At 41.3% G+C, this 23,980-nt stretch overlaps 1 protein-coding gene across 4 annotated transcripts in view; it reads left to right on the top strand.

Moving 5' to 3' along the window:
* The window catches only part of Nxpe2 (neurexophilin and PC-esterase domain family member 2), a 40,229-nt gene extending 18,942 nt beyond the window's left edge, over nucleotides 1-21,287 (top strand). For 2 of the 4 annotated variants that reach the window (XM_050156427.1, XM_050156424.1), the window contains exons 2-6: nucleotides 3,803-3,911; nucleotides 11,515-12,248; nucleotides 16,116-16,177; nucleotides 18,667-18,882; nucleotides 19,519-21,287. In XM_050156427.1, the coding sequence (XP_050012384.1) occupies nucleotides 3,803-3,911; nucleotides 11,515-12,248; nucleotides 16,116-16,177; nucleotides 18,667-18,882; nucleotides 19,519-20,054 (1,657 nt within the window). In that variant the 3' untranslated portion in view covers nucleotides 20,055-21,287. Of the gene's footprint in view, nucleotides 1-2,569; nucleotides 2,730-3,516; nucleotides 3,912-11,514; nucleotides 12,249-16,115; nucleotides 16,178-18,666; nucleotides 18,883-19,518 lie in introns of those variants that run through there. The other 2 variants (XM_050156426.1, XM_050156423.1) reach the window with 2 other exon arrangements.
* Nucleotides 21,288-23,980: the final 2,693 nt, after the last annotated feature.

Below are 23,980 nucleotides of genomic sequence, written 5' to 3'. Positions count from 1 at the left end.
ACCTTGTGGCTGTAAATTAGAAAAGCAGTTGAACACTTAATGGGCCATAGTATTAGGAAGGAACATGGAAGACAGTGGAACAAAGAGCTATTTGAATTGTGAGGGGCTTGCTCAAGAGGTTTCAGAGGAGAAAAATTTTGGTATGTTGCCTAGAAATCGTTCCTGTGATATTTTGGTGAAGATGTGACTGCCTGTTGTCCTTGTCCAAAAAGTCTGCCTGAGCCTAAAGTGAAGATTTTTGGACTCATTCTTTTGGCAGAGGAAATCTCAAAACAGCCTAATATAGACTCTGCCGTGTGGATATTAGTGTTAACTCTGATGAAGATTTATAATGAAAAGGAACAGGCTGAGCAAGTGGAAATACAAACTGTACCAACTGAGAGAAGGGGCAGCAGGAAGTGGAACAGAGCTAAATCCTGTATTCAAGGAGATAAACAGATTAAGAAACTGGAGAAAGGGAGTGCTGACCTCAGGACGAGACCAACCCTAGGGGGGGGACTTGATTGGGGGAGGGGGAGGGAAATGGGAGGCAGTGGCGGGGAAGAATCAGAAATCTTTAATAAATAAATAAAAAAATTACCTCAGAAACTCAATGATTATCAAGAAAAAATATATATAAAAGAAAAGGGGGATATAGTATAAAAATGATTAGATAAAAGGTGTATTTTTGAGTCTACTTTTGAACAACCACGAGTATCAAATATTTACATTGGTATAATATTTTGTATACTGACACAAATTTATTTTTGTTATACCGTACATATGTTTCTACTCTTGTTTAAGATATTGTACCCATGCAGCTCATTTAACAATGTAATGTAAATTTTTAGTCTTTGAAAATTATTATTACAAACTATTTGGGATAATAAAGAAATGCAGATTAGCATTTAGACACCTACAACAATCAAATGTGTAGTCAAGTTAAGTATGTTTTGAAGGTCAAATAGAGATATATTTTAGATAGACAGGTGGTCTTCAAACACTTCAAAGACTTACAGAATATGGAATTTAAAATGATTTAATAACAAAGCTTTTCATGACAGTGAGACATGTCTGCTCCTGACAGTACCAATTTGTTTAAAAGACAATGACAGGCATCAAAGGACTTCCACATAGAGTTTGCTTTCATTTGTGTCAAGGTTAGACACTGGGCAAAGAAATTGCCCTTGCCTCAACTGCTGACAAAATGCTCTCCAAATTGGACAAACAGAACACAAAAGAAGACAACTGCCAAACTTTGACAAGACAAGGTAGGGAGTCCTTTAAAAATTCCTGCTTCACTGAAAAGTCTGTCAGATATTTTAGGCCTCTAGGCCAGTGATGGACACTCTAATATTACAGATGAACCTTGGGTGAGTGTCCAGGCAGCCAACTGTTTCTGTCATCTCTATAGTTTTGGAAGTTGTTTCCTTTGCATTTCTATAGTTTCAAAAGTTGTTTCCTCTGCACTTCCTGCTTAGTCAGATAATATTATATTCTTCTCAGGTCTCTGATGGGGTTGAAGACAAGATAGTTATAGTTATAATTTTCTTTGTTACCAAATTCAGAAAAGAGTTTCTTGAAAATTGTTCTTATTGCATATAGTTTTGCTTTGTTGAAGTTAAAACTTTCCCTTTTTATTTGGACAATACCTGATAAATGTTTCTATTGTGTATAGTTTTACTGCGTTAGAGTTAAAATTTTCCCTTTCTATTTAGACAAAAAGGGGAAAATGTTATGGACGCTTCCTTTATACTGTGTGAAGATGTGTCACTATGCTTGGTTTAATAAAGAGCTAAATGGTCAATAATAGGCTGGAAGATGTTAGGCAGGACTTCTGGGGAACAGGGAAGACTCAGAGAGGGAAAAAAGTGGTGCCACAGAGGGAACAAGACATGTGGGAAAGGTAAAAGCCATGAGTCAAATGGCAATGTGTACATGAATAGAAACGGGTTAATTTAAAATTATAAGATCTAACGGGACAAGCTTAAGCTATAAGGCTGAGCTTTTATAATTAATAATAAATTTCTGTGTCATTTTTTATGAGCTGGTGGCCCAAAGAAAAATTCACCTACAAATTACCCTTCTGAAGAGCAAAGTGTACATCCATATTCAGTCCTGTGCCCTGTGGTGCATGTCACCTATGCCCCTCACCTCTTTTGCCCCATGCAGGTTACAGTAGGATTGAGCTGCTCTACTTGTGGTCCCAAGCTTTATTGAAATCGTTGGAGTGTTTGATATTAACAATAGTTTAGAATTAAGGAGAGAAATTTACAAGCTCCTGAAATACTGCCAAGAACCAGCCATATAAATCTTAGGCAGACCTGCGGTACAAGGATTGCTTTTCCGTCTTCCCAAAGTTTCAGATACCTTTGCTACAGGGAGGTGAGGGACTATAGACAGCCTGGACAGCTGAAGGAAGCCTGAGGTGAGGCAAGCTCAGCCTGCTGTAAACATGCAAAGCCCGGTTGGAAAGGAAGAAAAAGTGACAGCCAGTGGTACCCTGTTATCATGACCTCTCTTTAAGAGCAAACCTCAGAGAGTCCTCCCCATCTGTGGTGAATAAGTTGCTGCGATTGGCAGTTATGGCACTGTGCCTGCAAATCGGAGGTCAGCTTTTGATCACTGAAGCTTTATATAGAAACTCCAACGCTGAAAGAAATGTAAAGAGCCCGTGCACCGAGAAGTCTCTGGGTAGCTCTAAACGGCGTAGGAGAATATGAGACCATGAAGAGGGTGCTCAGCCATAGGTGTGTATTTTCCAGTCTTTCTATTTGGCTTGACGAAGGGGGGGTAAATGGAAGGACTGCAGACTAGCTGGGGCTTCACTGCAAGGGATTGTGAAATCATACGGTACGGGTATGAACAAGCCTTAAAGTGGGAAAGAATGGCGCAGAGCCAGGTAGAAGAGCTAGGAAATAGCACTGCTTCGTGTAGAGTAAGGATGAATGTTGATTCGTGTCAACTCTATGTGGCTGGTATGTGTACATACATGGGGATGTGCTGAGTTGAGGTCCTCTGCCCACCGTGAAGCTAATAAAACATGTTTGAGGACCACTGTCAGAATTTAGCACTTTGCCTCATACTTTCAGGATTCTGGATTTTTATTTTACTTATTTATTTATTACAAAAAAAGGTAAGATGAAAACTTTGGCAACTCAACACTGAGTTTTTCAAAAATGTTTATTCTTGGGGGAAGAATTCTTGATTAACTATTGTGGTATAAAAAGAAAAAATCTTGCCAGGCAGTGATGGCACACACCTTTAATCTCAGCACTAGAAAGGTATAGGCATACGAATCTCTGTAAATTCAAGTCCAGCCTGGTCTACAGAGTGAGTTCCAGGACAACCAGAGCTATACAGAGAAACCCTGTCTCGAAAAACCAACAAATAAATAAGTAAGCTAAAAAATAGAAAATAAAGTAAAATCTGAGGTACAAAGAAGCTGCCTTAAAAGGTTGGATAACTAAATAAGAGATCTATTTCTTGCTGGACTTGGGAGAAAAACCCTCATCCGATCAGCATGCGTATGAAAGAATCTGGGGGGAGGAGGTTCTAGGCACAAATGATTGCTGGCTTAACTTGGAAATGAGAAAAGTTTCCAGACCGGTTCTCACACAGCACCAAGACCTCTCCAGAGTCAGAAACTTCCAGTCTCTGTTTTGTTCCCTGCCCCAGGGAAAATCTCCCTATCTGATTTCCTGTGGTGACTTAGCAAAATCCCCACTCTGGAAATAACTGAGGAGCAAGCGAAACTCTCAGAGGACTCCCTTCTGGCTTTCATTTAATGTGTGATGACTTCTCCCGTCCTCCTCACTCCTAGGACACTGCTCCCTCTGTTTCCAAGTGCTTCAGCCCGGAAGCTGCTCCTGCTGGTGCTTTTTATCTTTGTTTTCTGGGTGGTCTTCATGGCTTCAAAGGACCACACAGAGGTAAGAATGGTTTCCTATTACATAGTCTCCCAGGGAGTGTCGGAGCGTCTTCGCTCCAATGCTACTCTGAAAATACAAGAAGTAAACGTGAAAAGCATGTCACTCTGGCAAGGCTAGGCAGTGTAAGAAAGGTTTCTGCTCTCTCTCCCCTTGTACAATGTGTGTACATAGGTGAGTGCTGCTTCTTCAGTGGCAGGCGGATCTGTGCCTCTTTTTACTGCTTGGCTTTGCCATCTGCCTCCAGATTATCTCTTCCTATGCCCGTAGAGGCTGTAATCCAACTATCCCTGTTTCAGTACTTTCCCTCCGTCACGTAGGTATTGCTATTTTTTTTTTCAGAGTCCACTTAGTGCTGCTCAGATTTCCTCTTTCTGCTGTTTATTTCATTTGATTCCCCATGTCTCCTCTCCCTAATCATCTTTAACTGCCTGCTCTTCTCGATCCAAACGCGGTGTGTCTGGTGCAGATGATTGCTGACTCGACTCCACCTCTTTGCATTTCTCTCGCTCTGCTTGACTTCTTTTTTGGCTGTACTTTCCCCTTGCTGCTCTACCGTAGAAATGATCAAAAATTCATTACATCCATTGATTGTTGTTTATCTTCACCACCATACGCTAGCCCTTAGGACAACAAGGATTTTGGTATGTTCTTATTTGTTGCCACAATCCCAAGCCAGACACATATCAGATGCTAATAAATAACTTGTCAGTAACAAAGTAAAGATAGGTTTTTCAGTGATCTGACGCAGGAGAGAATTAACAGTGACTTGAGAGAAGGTGCTAGTAATGAGGAGGGAGGGAAGCCACCCAATTTAAGACAGAATTTGTAATCAAATGCCAGGGGTTTACATCTTGGCAATTACAGAGTCCAAAAGTACAAGTTAACCATAAAAGGGTGGAGAAAGGTATACTTGCTGCAATCAAGGAGGACGCTGGCATCATTTGCAAGACAATGTTCTCTCTCAATGAAGGGCACGTGAGGATTTTATTTGGGAAACGTATACTTAGTTAAACAGAAAAGTCGGTGCAGAAGCAGGCATATTCTTGGATTGCCCAGTTTTAAGATAGAAACTCCCAGTTTAGCATTGCAATAAGCCATATTTACTTCACATTGCCTTTAAGAAAGAGTCAGATTGACTTAATGACCCTGGTTGGTTCCTCATGAGCATCGACAAGGTGTTCTAGTTGACATGGAAATAAACAACTCTGCAAGTACATACAGCCTTTTTTTTTTTTAAAGAAAGATTTATCCATTTATTATGTATACAGTGTTGTGCTTGCATGTATGCCTTCAGGCCAGAAGAGGGCACCAGATCTCATTACAGATGGTTGTGAGCCACCATGTGGTTGCTGGGAATTGAACTCAGTCCCACACAGCCCGTTTTATTTTTTATTTTATTTTTTTTAGGGAGGACTTTTTCTCCTCTCTAAGCAGAGGAGTCCTAGTGGTGCCTCCTCCTACTGAGTGATGTGGAACAAATTTGTGATTCCAACACTCAGGAGGCCAAGGCAAGATCATGCCCTTGAGACTAGTCTGAGCTACATAATAAATCTGAGACCAGCCTTGGCTATTGTCTTAGTTAGAGGGTTTCTATTTCTGTGACAAGACACCATTACCATGGCAACTCTTATAAACAGTTAATTAAGGTGGTGGTTTACCATCATCATCATGGTGGAGGGCATGATGGTTTGCAGGTAGACATGGTGCTGGAAATATCTTAATCAGAAGGCAACAGGAACTGAACTGTAACACTGGAAGTAGCTTGAGTATAGACTAACTCAAAGCCTGCCCCCACAGTGACACACTTCCTACAATGAGGCCATACTCACTCTGTTGGCTGAAGTTTCCGCCTCCCCCCTAGTCCTGCAGCTGTTCAGTCCCAAAAAAACACACAGAGGTCTATGTTAATTATAAACTGGTTGGCCTGTTAGCTCAGGCTTCTAATTATCTCTTACATCTTAAATTAGCCCATAATTCTTGTCTATGTTAGCCACGTGGCTTGGTACCTTTTATCAGTGAGGCATTTTCATCTTGTGTCCTCTGCATTTGGGTGACTACTGCAGACTGACTCTTTTCTCTTCCCAGAATTCTCCTGTTCTTGTCACCCTGCCTCTACTTCTTGCCTGGTTACCCCATCTATACTTCCTGCCTGGCTACTACCCAATCAGCATTTTATTGAATCAATACAATATAAGTGACAAGGGTCTTTTACCCTGTAAACATTAATCAGTTGTATTGCTTTAATAAAATGCTGATTGGCCAATAGCCAGTCAGGAAGTAGAGGTGGAGTGATGAGAACAAGAGAATTCTGGGAAGAGGAAAGAGTTAGTCCACAGTCAACACAGAGGAAGCAAGAGAGTGCGCACAGGCTTTATAGCTGCATGTGTAGTATAAGAGACCACACCCAAGTGGGCTGGTATCTTAAAGGCTATAGGCTGAAGGAGCTCCCACAGCACCACTTCAACAAAGCCCTACCTCCTAATAGTGTCACTCCCTTTAGGGGCCATTTTCTTTCAAAGCACCACATTCCACTCCCTGGACCCCAAAGATTTGTAGCCATATTATAATGCAAAAACACATTCAGTTCAACTTTAAAGTTTCTATAGTATATAATAGCCTCAAACTTGTTTCAAAGTCCAAAGTCTCTTTGGGAGACAAATGACAATCTCTTAACTGTAATCCCTTGTAAAATTAAAATCAAAAAGCAGATCACATACTTCCAACATATAATGGCACAGTATATATTACCATTCCAAAACATAAGGAACGTAGCATAGTAAGGAAATACTGGACAAAAAAGGACTGAAAACCAGCTGGGCAAACTCCAAACTCCACATCTCCATCTTATGGCAAAACTCTCTTCAGATCTCCAACTAAGTTAAGCTTTGTTGACTACAACCCACTTCTTTCTCTTGGGCTGGTTCCACTCTCTGTTAGCAGCTCTCAATGGAATTAATCCAAATCTCTTCTCTTTAGCCTCAGGTAGACTCTTCAGACAAAGGCAAAAACCAGTCACATTCTTCACAAAAATGATCTCTAGGCAACATACTACAATTCTTCTCTTATGATGATAAAAGCTCTTGAGCCAGTCCCTGACAGTTCAAATAACTTAGCACCACTGTCTTCCTTGCTCCTACTAGTAGGCCATTTAAGCAGTGCTTAAAGCATTCCACTGTTTTCCTAACCCCAAGTCCCAAAGTCCCAATTCCTCCAAACAAAAACATGGTCAGACCTATCACATCAGTACTCCAGTTCCTGACACCAACGTTTGTCTTAGGGTTTATATCGCTGTGAAGAGACACTATAACCATGGGAACTCTTATAAAGGAAAACAGTTTGTTGAGGTGGTAGCTCACAGTTCAGAGGTTCAGTCCATTATCATCATGGTAGGGAGCATGGCAGTGTACAGGAAGACACAGTGCTGGAAACAGCTTGATAAGAAGACAACAGGAAGTAAACTGTGACATTGGGAGTAGCTTGAGCATAGGAGAACTGCCCCACAGTGACACACTTCCTCTAATAAGATGATACCTACTACAACAAAGTCACACCTCATAATTGTACCACTCCCTTTGGACCATGTTCTTTCAAACCACACAGCTACATAGTAGATTTGGGATCAGATTGGGGTACATAGCAAAACCTTATCTCAAAACAAAAGAACAAAATGGTCCCTTGAAGCATTAGTCAGGTTTCTCTAGAGAAACAGAACTTATAGAATCTATCTATCTATCTATCTATCTATCTATCTATCTATCATCTATCTATCATCTATCTATCTATCTATCTATCTATCTATCTATCTATCTATCTATCTATCATCTATCTATCTATCTATCTATCTATCTATCTATCTATCTATCTATCTATGGGATTTGTTAGAATGGCTTATAGGCTTATTAGGCTGTGGTCCAGCTAGTCCAACAATGGCTGCTTACCAATGGAAGATCCAAGAATTTGGTAGTTGTCAGTTCATCAGGCTGGATGTCTCAGCTGGTCTTCAGAATATGCTAGAATCAAGCTCCACCCTCCTACTTCACTGAGGGTGGTTATTTTCTACATCTCTCATTTCCCCTCCTAGTTCTTACCCGCCTAGAGAAGTGTGCTCCTCCCCAGGGCCAAGCTTGTCAGCTGGCGTTCTTCTCTTGCCTGTTATCACTTGCTGTGGGCTGTTTGGACTGTCTTTATTTTAATCTCTACGTTGAAAATGGCAAGAGCCAAAACGAAAAGTCAGTTACCCGAATGTATGTGTTTGCTTTTGTATCTTTTTCTCAATGTCAGGGTGGTCCAACTGATGATATGTATTAAGTATTGGTAAAACCCAACTTGGCAACTTTTAAAAATAACATTTATTTATAGCAACTTAATTATGCACACAAGTATACTTTAAATCTTAGTTTTCATGTATCTTTTTTGGCAACTTTTTGGGACCTTCTGCAGTATGTTTGAGATTTCTGGTTTTGTTCTTAATTCCTTCTGTTTCCTTTTGGAACAATCCTTTATTCTAGAACAAAACTAGTTTGCTACCTCAAACTCTTTAATCTAAATGCAATTATACAGAAAAATATATTTCATACCTATAACTTTCTATATATCTTTTTTAAAAATTCTGTGGTCCCTTTTGGATCTTTCTAAACTTTTTTTGTGACAGAACTGAGAAAACGGTTTTAATAAAATTTAACTTTATATTCTGCTAAAAACACAGGAAGCTGAAACACAGAAGGCATGAGTATTGTGCCTTAAATATCGAAGGGTTGGTAAAATACAATAGCGGTTTGGACAAAGTTCTGTTCTCTTGAGAACAGATTTTGATTAATTATTTGCTAGGGATTTGAGTTCACTTGAAACAGGCCTTAGAAACCAACCGCCTTTAGGAAAGGGTATTGACCCTTCACTTGGGTCCACAAGGCAAGCAAAAGTGGGGTGAAAACCTGGTATCCAGGAAGAGGACAAAACTCGAGAAGCAAGAAAAAGTGTTGAAGGTCAAGAGAGAGGCTGGAGAAAGTCAAACACAAAGTAGCCCTTCCTAAAGTGTTTTAATTCCAGACCGTGCTGCCAGGTGTTAGGTTTGCTCACCTGGGTATCACCCCAGAGCTAAACACCTTGACAATTTCTTGGGGGAACAATCAATCATGCATGCAAGAGAGCTGCTTAGAATGATAGGGATCAGTTCTTGCCACATTCCATGTGCCATGGGTCCTGGGATGTTGGCTAGGGGCGGTGTGGGAATGAAGAAAGGGCAGACATACAGACACCATACAAAGGAGATGGGATCGGGTGGGCCTCTCTAACTGCTTGCATTACCAGTACTCTTACTGCTATTCCTACCACCGCAGCGCAGCCTGGAACCTCAGCATGTTTAGTAGGTAAAGCATGGAGGAGGGGTAGCTCGTCTTAGGAGGTCTCTGTGGGCCAGTTCTGTAAGCATCCAGGCAGAGGAAGCTGTGGTTGTTAGACTTTGAACACATTCCTCAGTCATTCATAAACACTCAGACTCAGCCTCCCAAGGAAACCTTTGTCACCCCTCTTGAGCTTGGCCCACACAGGTGATTATGACTTTACCAATTACCATAGGCCAATTAGTTCTAGAGTCCTCTGCAGGCTAGGCTAAGCACATGTCAAAATGCCCATTCGATCAGGACTTTACTCATTCTGGGTCCCCCCCCCCCCAGGTTTTTGGAGATAGCTCTCAAGGGAGTCCTAGCTTCAGAAAACAGAAGTAAAAGAAGATAAGATGCAAACCCAAAGTACAATGCAGAGCAGAGCATAGAGGGAGTCGAAGGACCTCACTAGCATGCTTTAGAGTTTGAGCTTACGTGGGTCACTTGGAAAGATGCTGGGAGCATATGACAATCTTATATCAACCAAGAAATAAAAAAATTAAAAATTAAATGAAAAAATTAGATGAAGAAAATAGACAATTTAAAAGAGAAAATAGATCAGTAAAACAGTATTTAAATAAAAATGAATTTGAAACGTGCTGATATTAGTTAGAAGTATCATTTTGTACAGTAGCAAAATTCCAACTTACTTCATCTGTTAAATCTTCAAGTAGTTGTGTTGACAACACTCCACAATTAACCAAAAATATTTAAACTGATGGATTTGGGGAGGGACGTTTAGTCTTCTGAGACACGTGAGGATAAGCCCCTTCGCTGGCTGAGCACACAGCTATCCAAAGTCATCAAAGATGGAGGCTGCCTGGTTCTTTCAACTGGGCAGCTGTCTAATTCAATGATATATGTGATGCCATACAATTATCTTTTACACAATTACTTTGTACCAGAACTATTTGAAAACAGGTTAACTAACACTTTGGGACTACTAAAAAGCAAAACTCAAATGATCCGGTGGACAAAAACAGTAGCTTTCTGACCCTGGCCCCTCTGTGCCATTTTAACATGCTGTCACAGGACCCTCTGTAAGCAGGGGAGTCTCCCAAGACCTGAAAGGATCAGAACTTAGGGTCGTGTTTGCTTTCCACTAATTCATCATTCAGATGCTTACAGCAGCATTTATTGACTGGTAAGTAAATGTTTCACTCAATTAAATCTTTCTCTTGGCCTTCTAGAAAGGGTCATTCACTATAACCCTTCTAATTTGTTTGCTGTGATGACCAGTGAGACAGGTAGAGCATGAAAGTTAGCCTTATATATGTTGCTGGTGACAATTTAAAATTACCATAGGACATACTTGACAATCGGGTGTGGTGACTTACACCTTTATCCTGGAGAAAGAGGCAGGTAGATCTCTGTGAGTTAGAGGCCAGTCTAGTCTACAAAGTGAGTACCAGGACAGCCAGGGCTACGCAGAGAAACCCTGCCTCAGTAAAAAGAAGGAACATATTTGGCAGTCAAAAATGTCACCTTCGTTGACTGGTTGGTAGTTAACTTCAGTGACATGATTGTACAATCTCATTCCCAGGAACACACCATAAAAGATGCAATGCTGTATATGAAAAACTGGAGAATGTCCAAGTGTTGTATAAAATCATAATAAGTAAATATATTCTGACTGTTTAATGTCATAGGGTCCGTGGCCCAAGGTGCTTTCTTGATGGGGTACAACAAACTCAGTAAAAATAAAGATCACAAAAATTATTTAGCAAGCTTTAAAAGTTATAGTATATAGTATAATTGCAAAAGCTGCTAGAACTATATTTGGTAAAATTGCAACTTGGTAAAAATGCGAACGAGTGGTAAGAGATGCAGTACTCTAAAATAAAATTGAGGCGAGAATATAATTTTAAATATTTGCTTTGTTTTCCAGACTTTGTATAATATGGTGAGATGATTTTCATAAGGAAGAGATAGATGAAGGGATGGCAAGGTGAAAAATCCTAGGGCCAACAGTGAAACCCATATTTATTATACTGACTTAGTTTTAAGCCAATGAATGATTCCGAAGGAAAGCCTCTGCCAGCAGCAGTAGACACACTATGTGGCAATCAATTCCTCTCGTTCCCTAACTGAAAGCGAATTAGAATTGATTTCGAGCCGGTAATCTCATCATACTGAAAGGCATAAAACGGGTCATACTAATTTATATCGAAAGCATGCTTTCTTGACTGCGGTTAGTAAATGTGTCTTTTTCAATACTTCAGTTTTTGTTTCACTTTAACAACCCCATCACTCTGAGACGATGGCACATCTTCAAGGGGTTCTTCCCCCCGGAAGGGCTTCAGAACGCATCAACCTCATCAGCAGAGGCAGAGCTGATGGTCCTGGAGATCCTGGAGAAGTTAAACCAACAGATCCCACCTAGACCCTTCACCGACCTCAGCACTACCACCAGCGCCAAAGAGAGCACCGTCACCATCTTCAACCCCCGAGACACATACTCTGTAGGCGACCAACTGGATGTCCTACTGGTAGCCAAGGACTACTCTGGTCACAGGAAGGAATATGGTGGGGACTTCCTGAGGGCCAGGATATTCTCCCCAGCCCTGAAGGCAGGAGCTTCTGGAAAGGTGACAGACTTCAACAATGGCACCTACCTGGTCAGCTTCACTCTGTTCTGGGAGGGCCCCGTCTCCCTGTCTATTCTTCTCATGCATCCCAGTGAAGGGGTGTCAGCTCTCTGGAGGGCACGGAACCAAGGCTATGATAGGATAATCTTCACTGGCCAGTTTCTTAATGGCACTGCCCCTGTCTTCACTAAATGCGGCCTGACCTTAAACACAAATGCTGAGCAGTGTCAGTACCTGGATGCACGGGATCATGAAGCCTTCTACTGCTTGAAGCCTCCACACGTTCCCTGTGAGGCCCTGACCCATATGAAAACCAATAATAATAATGTCTCCTACCTCAGCCTTCAGGAACAGTTCCTTTTCCGGAGGTAAACAGGGCTTCAAATTCATTAAGGGCTACCAAAAGGTAGACTTTGAATCTGACCAAACCATTGAGTACATTAACTTTGACTATTCAAATTGTCATGTCTGTGTTGCCTAAGTTACAATTAGGTCCATCCTCCAGAGGTAGCTCATCTGCCCTGCTGGGTTACCTCTGGTACCCTTGGCTGAAAGGAATACAGCCATAATGTGCCTTCCACAGTGTGTCCATCTTGTTTTCCACGGTGCATGATAATTCCAAATTCAGTAATTCTTTCTGATGCACCAGTATTGTCTATAATGTATTTATAAAATAATCATCCCACGTACTATTAATTAAACGAGTAGGATCGTTACTCGGTCTACTCTGCCCTTTGATCCAACCAACCATCAGATCCTATAAATTGTCCCCCTGAACTGTGTCCTGAAGCCTCCTCATGTCTATCCATCCCTGTTGCCTCTCTCTCGGATGAGCTCTCCTCAGATTTCAGTCAGACTGTGTCAGCGATCTCAGGGGCTGCTCTCTGAGTTCTCACTCGTGTTTCTAAAACACACATATATATGTATGTATTACATATATTATTACGTTAATAATATATAATATAATATATAATATACTAATATCGATGAACTCTTCTTTGCCTAAGACCACTGGAGGCTGCACAGCTCTAAAGATGAGCTCAGACTCTAAGCTGTTTCCAGGCTACTTCTTTCGCTTCCATGCTGGTTTCCTCTCTGCCAACCAAGGCGAACATTTATTTCACCATTGCATTTCCGAGCCTTGGGTCAGCTGCTGCTGTCTCCAGGAAGTGCTCCGTGTCACAGGGAGAAGGACTAGGCCTGTGTTCCTGTTGCATGCTGTTCTTTCCCCACATAGCATTATACCGTTCACCTTCTGAGAAGCGAGAATTGTGAGCATAGGCTTGCCATGCCCGAGCATCATTCGTTCAGCCACTCCATAAGTAGCACTTTCGATGTCCCAGGCCGAGTTCTAGGGAATGGTCATTCTCGCAAGACAGGAACAAATAAGTGAATCTGTAGCAGGACACCCAAAGGTGACACTGATACTATTTTAAATACTAATCGGGTCAGACACTACCCCCATCTCACTTTCTCTCTGTGATTAGGTTTCCTCTTCAACCTTTTCTTGAAACCTCTACCTCACCTTCAACTTGTTTTTCTCATCAAGGTCTAAAAAAAACCAAATCCCTTTATCTAATTATTTTGGTCAAAGAGGTTGGTCTTTTCCAAATAAAAATTTTACTAGTAAGTAATAAAAATAAGGCCTGTCTAGAGCAGCAACCCAAAGGAAGTAAAGGGTTGAGCCATGTGGGCCTGGGGGAAATACGATTGTCAAGAGAAGGAGGAGGGTCCAGAGAAAGAGCATGCTGAGGGCTTCAGGAACTGTCGACAGGGCAGGCGGAGCCTCAGAAGTCATCTGTGAGCCACAGGCCTAGTTCAGTGACATTAAGAGGGTCTCAGTGACTGTGCTGACTGAATGAAAGAACAAGTCATATGCGACCTGAAAATGACAGAATAGATCACCCCCTCCCGCTCAGAAACGTGAATGTTTGTCCCTTAAGCCAGGTCCTAATAGTTCCCAGGCTGAGCTGGTGACTCATTTTCAGAACCTGCAGGTCCACATTCTGGGAACTACTGCTGTCGGAAGGCCTGGTTTTCATACGTCTCCAGCAGAGTGAACTGGACAGGCTAGAGCTCTGGAAATTCACGTTCACATGTGACTATGAACTCTTTCTCTTTCCAAGACTCCTTTTCTCCCCTCCCTCAACTTCATTTGCTTTCTCCTCAAATGCATGGGGAACCCACACCTTTATCTTCTGAGTGACTGGGCCTTTTTTTTTTTTTTAAAGTTTTTGTTCGTTTGTTTGTTTGGTTTGGTTTTTTTAGATAAGGTTTCTCTGCAGCTTTGGAGCCTGTCCTGGAACTCGCTCTATAGACCTGGCTAGCCTCGAACCTACAGAGATCTGCCTGCCTCTCCCTCCTGAGTTCTGGGATTAAATGCTCTCAAACATTTTTTTAATTTGAAAAAAAAAAAAGATGGGACTGGAGAGATGGCTTAGTGGTTAAGAGAGCTTCATGCTCTCCAGAGGATCTGGGTTCACATCTCAGCACCCACATGGTGGCTCACCACCATCTAGAACTCCAGATCCAGGGATCCAGTGTCATCTTCTGGCCTCCATGGGCATAGATATACATGTAGGCAAAACAGCCCCACACATTAAAATAAATAAAAATTACAAGTTACAAACAGAAAATGAAAAAGGAAAAAACATAGGACTAGATCTTTTTGTTTTTGACTGTCTCAGAACCATCTCTTATTCTCAGAGTTGAGTCATTTGTATATAATTTCTGTCTGTCTCACTGGCTTCATCTCCTCTTCTCTTAAGGCAGACTTCATTAGGCCTGGATAGGAAGACCCATCCTGGCACAGCCTCCTGCTTATGTCTCAGAATATCCAGAGTTCCTGAGTGGCTACAAACCTGTACGCAACATTAGAGGCATTTTTCTAAAATGTAATGCTTGTACAGATAATTATTTAAAAAGACACATTGAAATGAATACATTTATACAAACAACATATATTTTAACGCTAATTTTAAGACTCGATCAAATTTGGCCTTTGGAACCAAATTGACAAAGTGTCCAGGTCTTGTTCTCTTACTTTTTCTTATTATATTTGACCTCACTTGGGCTAGATGAACGATAATAAATGCTAGATTGTAATATGCATTCTTCTCACTTGACCCAAAAACCCCTTTCTTGGGATCTGAGCAATCCTCTCTCGGTGTTGGACAAAGTCCCCTTTGTCTTCCTTGGAGGTTTCTGCAGCGCAGCTTCTGCAATTCCTACCTTCCCTCTGCTCTGGCTCTGGACAGTGCCACCCTCCGCCAGCTAGAATTCATCCTTTATCAAGTGATTTTAATTCATGAGATACCGTCACCAGCTGAAGTTTTAGAATTGATACTTGGAGGCGGTGCTTACTAGGCTAGACATCTGAAATATTGGGGCAAAGCAGAGTGACCTCATCCCTATTCTCAAGGAGCTATCAGACCATGGAAAGCAGATTCCCAGTGGAGTTGAGGAGGTGAAGAGGAAATGAGGGTGAAGCCAGAGAGGGAGATATGTTTAGGAGGCTTTATGTGGCCTGATCTTTATTCTATAGACCTTTGAGGGAAAGTCGTATAGAGGTTTTGTATAGGGTAATGAAATAGGCTGGGCTTAACCAAAGGACCAATACAGTGATATAATAACCTAGGTTAGTGTTGTCAAAGTGATGTCCTTGGACCAGTAGCTTCAGCTTCACCCAAGAAGTAAAAGAAACAAGCTCGTCAACTGAATTAGAAATTCTGAGAGTGAGGCTCTTCAATTGGAGAAACACTATCCCAGGAAAAGTTTGGTGAGGCCCTGGATTACCAGAGGTAGCAAAGGGAAAGAAGATAGTTGGCATTAGATGATCATACAGGAGTGCCCAACCCTGGGACAGTGTAACACGTGTTGTGGTCCACAAATACGTCGGGCCACGCTTCTACCTTAGAATGCACGAACCATCAGGTGGGTCATGCCTGAGGGCTAAAATTAGGGGCTGAGTAGACAGACAGGGAGATGAGATAAACAGATACATAGATAAATTCGGTTGATTGCAAATACCTAAGTGACACCATGGATTTGCCGATTCCCCCCACTATTAGCAAAGAAACCATTTTCTAAAAATATTGGTCCATCAATTTCATCAGAACATCTTAAGTGTCTCAAAATAACAACAACAACCTCTCATTGAGAATTAAGAATGCTTTAAGACGGACTCTCAAGGTCTGGACAGATGTCAGGCTGACTTATCCTCCCGTTTCTCGAAGGGCCAACATGGCGGTTGAAATGGTGAAGAGTCTGAGCATCACAGTCTTGCCGGGAAACAACAGTAAGTCCTGTGTGCTCTTGACACTGTATTCGCAACTAGCTAACGGAAACAACTGCCTTACTTTGTGAAACCTTTGTTCTCCCTTAAACACTTTGAGCTCTGATTTTCTGGGCGCTACCCTGGATTTCATGCTCGAAAGATATTCTTTAAATTTTTTAAATAGATTTGTTTTACTGTATGTGTTTTATTATTTGAGATTTATTTTTGTGTTATGTGCATTGGTATCTCACCTGCATGTGTGTCTGTGTAAGTAGTTGTTCAGACAGTTGTGAACTGCCATGTGGGTGCTAGGAGTTGAGTCCATGCCCTCTGGAAGAGCTGGCAGTGCTCTTGACCACTGAGCCATTTCTCCAGCCCGATTTTGTGTGTTTTCTCTGCATATACGCATGTGTACCAAGTGTGTGCAATACCAGAAGAAATTAGAAGAGGACATCGGATCTCTTGGAACTAGAAGATGGATTTGTGCTGTCTTGTGGTTGTTGGAATTGAACCCATGTCTTCTGCAAAAGAATCAAATGTCCTCAACCACTTAAAATATTTTCATAGCAGTTTTCATCATGAATAAGATATATAAATCTAGGGAATTGTAGCTGCCCCACTCAAAATGTCCAGACTCTATGTATTTGCCATGAGGGCTATCCTCCAAAGTCAACAGTTGGGTTCTAGTACCGTGCTAAAATATTTCCAAAGAACTGGAAAACTTCAGGCCATTTCTCCCTTGGACTCTAATTTTCCTTTCAGTCAAATCACGCCCCTTAAGATTCTATGAGCTAGCAATTTCTATGACTCACCTGTCTAACACGTGGACTTCTGTGTCTCATACAAAGTTAACTTATAAAGTGTTGCTGTTGCCCTGGAATTTAAGTGAGTTTCAGTAAAGTTAATGACTTCCATACCAGTCAACAGATAGACTTTGACCCATTACCCCTTTTTCATGTGTTCAGTAAAAGTCCAACAAGGGAGGACTTACAGTTTAGAATTAACTGTGCTAAACCCAGGGGAGAGCATAGATGGAAATAAACCATGGGTCCGGATCTGCTACCACGGTCTCTACTTGGGCACCACTAGCCCTGACCAATTTTTGTATGAAAGAAAGTTCTAAGACTTTTGAGACAACTCCAGTTGTCTCCGCAGAGGAGATCACATCACATTTCTTGCCTAGACTGAGATTCTACTAAAATCAGCAAGTTTCTCACAGAATAACGCCAAGCTATGGTTGTTGGCATTATCATCATCATTGCATTAGTGATGATTAGAGCCACTAACGTATCTGCTATATGTATTCCAGTGTGAATAAACGTAAGTCCCTAACTTATTCCCTCTGCCCCAAAGATGGAAGCAGATGATGAAAATGTGCTTTTCAGGTGCGAGTATTAAAGCTGCCTATTCTAGTTTCACCTGCTGCTGTGACAGATGCTATGACCAAAAGCAACTTAGGGGAGGAAGTTCATCTGGCTTAGACCTCTAATTTCCAGCCCATCTTTGAGCGAGGGTAGGAACTCAAGCAGAAACCGGGAATCAGGCCTGCTTAATATTTCACAAAGAATTACCCCCCGGCCAAAGAACTCAGTTCTCAACCAAAGAGGTACAGCAAGAACTGTGGAGAAATCTGCTTGCTTGCTTGGGCACAGGCTTCTGCTCTGGTAGCTTTCTTCTACAGCCCAGGGCCATCTGTCCAGGGAATGGTGGCACCCATGCCCTGGTCCCTCCTACATCACTTAATAATCAAGGCAGTCCTAGACAGACATGCCCACAGACCAAGATGATCCCAATGACTCCTTAGTTGAGACTCCCCTTCTCAGGCGATTTTATTCTGTGTCAAGTTGGCAGTCAAAGCTAAGCAGTGCACCTCCCTGGGTGGAACATTTAGTATAAGTTGAGGAGCATGGCCTCAGCTATGTCAGTAGTGGACTGTGAAGAACAAGGAGACCATGGCCCTGTTTGCAGAAGACAGACCTCAGTGAGAATGTTATGTTTAGTCTTAGACACAATGGAATATTTAAAGTGTTATTACTTTTAACCAGAGAATGTAATTTGGACACAGACAGTGTGGGGCTCTCATTTCCCAAGTGTGTCTAAACTCTTTCATAAGCTAACAGCTTGAGAATAAGGAGACTTGAAGTTTCACCAAGGCCAGGGTCATTGTTAAAATATACGTCTGGACCGTTGAACCCCACTTACACTTTCTTCCCAACTTTGGTTTGCTGTCTCACCTCCAAAAGGCTCTGGGGATGAGGTAGATCCCAAGGAAACACTGCAAAGACTCGGGAAAAAGATTCCTGCTCTAAGAGCAAGTACCTAGTGAGAACTTTTTATTCATCCCTTGAAGATGATTTCATTAAATAAATATTTGTGGACACAAGGGAGGCAGACATAGAGTATAAAGCAAAGATAGAAGAGAAAGAGGATGAGGGGCGTATTTTAAATATCTAAAATATTTTGTGGTAATAAAAATGACTGAGTCTGGGATTTTTGTTTTTTATTGCTAGAGAATGAAACAGAGAAAAAGAAATGTCAAGTTGGAATGAAGACTCCTTTCCCCAGTGGCTATACTTTCAAAGGGAGTTGGATCTCGACATTTTGTGAACAGAAGGAGTTCAGTAACATAAACGACATAAATAACTGCTTGACCAGAAAACTGATTTACCTCATGGGTGATTCCACACTGCGCCAATGGGTGTACTACTTAAGCAAAGTTGTGAAAAGTATGTCTTATTTTTAGTTTGAAATTGGTCAACTGTTAAGGAGTTTTTTTTTTAAATAATCTTAATCAGAATTCTTTGTTTTCCTCTGATCTTTATTTTATAATTGCTTTCAATTTGGCAAACTTCTGGCTTTAAGTTGGTTTCATTTTTACAAAGGGTTTATTAATTCTTTTTCTTTATGTCCATGGATGTTTTGCATATATATATATCCTGTGTATAGTATGCATGCAGTACCCATGGAGGCCAGAAGAGGTCATCAGATCCCCCAGAACTGGAGTTCCAGATGGTTATGAATGACCACGTGGGTGCTGGGAATCTAACCTGGGTCCTCTGGAAGAACAGCCAGTGCTCTTCATTGCTGAACCATCTCTCTAGTCCCAGGCTTAAGTTTTAATAAAAGTTATATTTTAGCTATTTAATCACAGATACTAGCACCACCTTTTCTATTGATGTATTTTGATACGAACTTCAAAAATTTGTAAACGTTTTAAGGTATCTGACAAAAATTCTCTGCCTTGTTAAAAGTAGCAGGTGTTTGTTCAGAAGTCCCCACGGTCAGAGTTTTACAGATTGTGCACATTTCAAAATTATGCTACTTCTTTTTGTTAAGAGATTTGTTGATTTGTTTCCCATCAGCCCTAACATTCTTTGATCATCATGGAACCGGGACGTTTCAAACTCATGTCCTCCTGGATGTTAAACGACATATTTTGGTACAGTGGAAAAAACACGGCCATCCCTTTGTTACTAAAAAGCTGTTCTCTGTGAAAGACGACAACTATATCCCACGGGAAATCGACCAGGTGGCGGGAGACAGCCGCACAGCGATTGTCATTACCGTCGGCCAACACTTCAGACCCTTTCCCATCAACATTTTCATTCGTAGGGCCATCAACATCAGGAAGGCCATAGAGAGACTGTTCTTACGAAGCCCGGAGACCAAGGTGATAATTAAGACAGAGAATATCAGAGAAGTAAATGAGAACGCAGAGATATTCAGTGACTTCCATGGCAACATTCAGAATCTTATTTTAAGGAACATTTTCAGGGACCTCAATGTGGGCATTATTGACGCTTGGGACATGACGATTGCATATGGCAGTGAGGATGTCCATCCATCTACCAGCGTGGTTGAAAGTCAGGTAGCCATGTTCTTAAACTACATTTGCTAGAAGGTCTTAAGTACAGAAAACATCTCTGGTCCTTCCTACGCCTCTTTCTCCAATCTCATATATACTGCATAGACAATGCAATCTAACTTATGAAGAAATGAATATTGAGGATTATAGTTAAAGGTACATGACAGAAAATTTACCATTCAAAACAACTTTAACCCTACAATTTAGTGGTGCTAAATGAAGTCCTATGTCACATTATCATCATTAAATCCATCTTTCTTCATCCCAAATAGAAATAATTTATTAAATAACCACTCACCACTTGCCTTGAACCACAGCCCTGGGCATCTACAACTATACTTTCTGCTTCTATAAATGTACTGTTTTAGACATATCATGTAAATGAAACAATAAAGTTCATGTGGATTTGTGTCTGGCTTTATTACTTAGCACAATGTTTTTAAGGCTCACCCATGTCATATTTACGAGAATGCCCTCCTTTTTAAAGAGTGAATATCATGTCTTTCTATGTATGCACTTCACTTTGCTTTCCTGTTTATTTCTTAATGAACTTTTAGTTTGTTGTTGTCTGTTGGGCATCGCATATCGCAAGGCTGTGAAGAGGGGATACACACTTGAAGGCTTGCTTTCCTTATTTTTTGAATGCTTTTTTATTATTTATGTGTATTTGTGAGTGTGTCTGTTAGTGAATGTCAGATGTGTTTGGGGGTGCCTGCAGAGGTCAGAGAGGGCTTCCAATCCTCTGGAACTGGAGTTACAGGTTGTGACTTGCTGGATGCCGGTGCTGAGAATCAAACTCTGGTCCTCTGAAAGAGTGGGAAGTGCTCTCAACTACTGAGTCACCCCTCCAGCCGCCGTTATCCTTGATTTACAAGAATGTGCAGCCCAGAAACACATAGCTCAACTGATCAGAGAGAATGTAATGCATAGAAGGAAAAATTTCAGGACCACAATAGCAGTTGTCTTGCTTAGAAAAACTTGTTAAGGTTTGATAACCAGTGGTTGCTTGGATTCCATGGTGATTTAGCAGCCATACTCCAAAGCCTGCATTCAGACTCCCTGAGTAAATTAAACTGACAATTCTGATTCTAGCTGCCCCAGGAAGTGTGTGGGGGAGTCCCTCTAGGGACCTCAGAAGACTTCAGAAAACACAACTATCTACTTCTCAAGACTTGGTGTATTTTTTTTTTATCAAGAATAATTCCCAATTTGGCTTGTGTTTGTGAGTGAAAAGAAGTGAAACTATAATATTGCAGCGTTATTATAACTGTCGGGTCATATACCTGTGGACCTGCCTCTAAGCAACTCACAATAAAAACATGAAAATCCAATCTTCTTTCTTTCAGGTTGATTTTATTTTTAATTGTGTGGGTGGGTGAGTATAGGTGTGTGCATATGAATGCAAGAGCCAAGGAAACCAGAAGAGGGTGTTAGATCCCCTGGATCTGAAATTACTTAAAGGCAGGTGTGAGCTGCCTGATGTGAGGCTAGAAACTAAACTCAGGTCCTCTGGGTCTTGTCCCTTTCCTTCCTTTCCTTTCCTTTCCTTTCCTTCCTTTCCTTTCCTTTCCTTTCCTTTCCTTTCCTTTCCTTTCCTTTCCTTTCCTTTCCTTTCCTTTCCTTTCCTTTTCTTTCCTTTCTTTGTGTGTGTATGTATGTATGTATGTATGTATGTATGTATGTATGTATGTGTGTCAAAGGGCAACCTTGGGTGTTTGTCAGGTGCCCTCTGTTTTCTGGTTTTGATATAGTTGAACTTCCAGTCTCTGCTTTACCACCACCTCATCACTGGAATTGTAGACATATACCAACCACTACACCACTAAAACAAAAAGGTTCTGGGGAATCAAACTCAGGTCCTCACACTTGCAAAGCATGCACTTTCCTAGCTAAGCATCTCCCAAATCCCTCAAAAGTTACTCTTGTATTGTGCTCCTGACTGGTTCTCAATCTCCCATCGGAAGCTTCGGTATAAACCTCATGGCTATTCCAAAGATTGTGTCATTAGTTGTTTAAGTTGTCATCTACACACCAAGAGCCCCTCAGATTCCATCATCAGAGTTTTGATGTGATTTGATTTCTTTTTCCTTGCCCTGATTCTTCAAATGCACTGGAGCTTCCTTAAACCAGTTACAACCGGCTTTCTGCAGACCCCGTTCCTCACCTAACAACCTGCATGCTTTAACTGAAGCTATCCCAGAATAACTATTACTTGTCTCCCTGTACAGTTGTGCTGGATCACATGATAGACATAGTCACTTGTCATTGTTAAAATTAAAACTCAACTGAATCTTTCTTCAGGAGCCCTAGCCCCATTCTGAGGGAGCAACAGTCACAGTGGTGGGGAACCCTGCACCACAGCAGTGTTTCCTTAAGCATTTCTTTAGACAGTATTTTTCATGTTTTGTTAGAGTATTAGGGTGTTTTCAAATACAAATCTAGTGTCACCTGAGAAAATGGCTCAGCTGGAAGGCATGAGGTCCTGGTCTGATGGTAACCACCACATAAGCTGGTGGCCATGGTGGAACATACATGTATCCCAGCATTCAGGCCATGGTGGCACATGCATGTAACCCCAGCATTCAGGAGATGGAAGCAGGAAGGTCAGAAGTCTAAAGGTTGTCCTTGGCTACAGAGCAAGTTTGAGGCCAGCCTAAGCTATATGAGACCCTGTATCAATCAATCAATCAATCAACCAATCAATCAATCAATACAGTGACAGTTTAAATATTTTATGCTGAATTTAAAAAAAAGCTACCAGATGTTGGTGGAAAACTCCTGACTTTAAAGTCATTTGCTTCTTACTTATCTTTTAAAAGAAATCCTGGGATCTAAATAGCTCCTAGTGTTCCATCCTTGACGTGGTAGCTTTAGGTTACAGCACATACTGACTATGCTGTTCACATATAACGACCTGAGCAAGTCATTTCAATTCATAGAAATATTCTTTACTGTTATTATCAAGCCTTTTTGGAAAACCCATTTCTGCACAATGGAGTGAAACGAAGCTAGAAATCAATAGCAGAAGAAACAAACATCTCATGATATGTAGAAGTTAAACTGTGTGCCCTTACACCACCAGTGGGTCAAAGAGGAAAACACAAGGAAATTCTAAAACTGTCTGGGGACAAAGGAAGATGAAGCCACACACTGTCAAAGCATATGGGGCAGAAGGAAAGTGATTGTAAAAGGGAGGCTCCTAGCAGGAGATGTGGCAGTCAACCACCTGACTTCACATTTCCAAGATCTATACAAAGAACAAACTAAAGCCAAGTAGGCAGAGGAAGGGAATATAGTTTAGGAGAGAGAACGGCAAGGTAGACTATAGGATAAACATAATACAAAAGGTTGCTTTTGTTGAAAATGTAAAATAACAACAACAAAAATACCTTTTAAAGGAGAGAGGAGAGAAAGAGAAGGGAGGGAGAGAGAGAGGGAGGCAGAGAGAGCACTACATTAGAAATGGAAAAGAAGGGGCTGGAGAGATGGCTCAGAGGTTAAGAGCATTGCCTGCTCTTCCAAAGGTCCTGAGTTCAATTCCCAGCAACCACATGGTGGCTCACAGCCATCTGTAATGAGGTCTGGCGCCCTCTTCTGGCATGCAGGCATACACACAGACAAAATATTGTATACATAATAAATAAATAAATATTTAAAAGAAAAGAAATGGAAAAGAATACATTAGAACTGATGGCACAGAAATTAGGCCTATGAAGGATGACTACAGACAGTTACGTTCTGGGGCTCAGTGAGAAAGAGCACTGGCTGCTCCTACAGAGGACCCAGGTTCAATTCCAAGCACCCACACGGAGGCTCACAACCATCTGTAACTCCAGTTCAGGGGATCTGATTCCTCCTTCTGGTCTCTGGAGGCATCAGGCACATCCATGGTCTTTAATAAAAATCAATCAAAAAAAAAAAAGAAAGAAAAAAGAAAACCTTGAACATTCTGAAAATCA

Source organism: Alexandromys fortis, unplaced genomic scaffold, assembly GCF_014885135.2.
Source record: "Alexandromys fortis isolate MF-2015 unplaced genomic scaffold, M_Fortis_MF-2015_v1.1 scaffold_89, whole genome shotgun sequence".
Taxonomy (NCBI): domain Eukaryota; kingdom Metazoa; phylum Chordata; class Mammalia; order Rodentia; family Cricetidae; genus Alexandromys; species Alexandromys fortis.
Note: the sequence above shows the minus strand (reverse complement) of the source record. Positions and strands in the feature narration are given on the sequence as shown.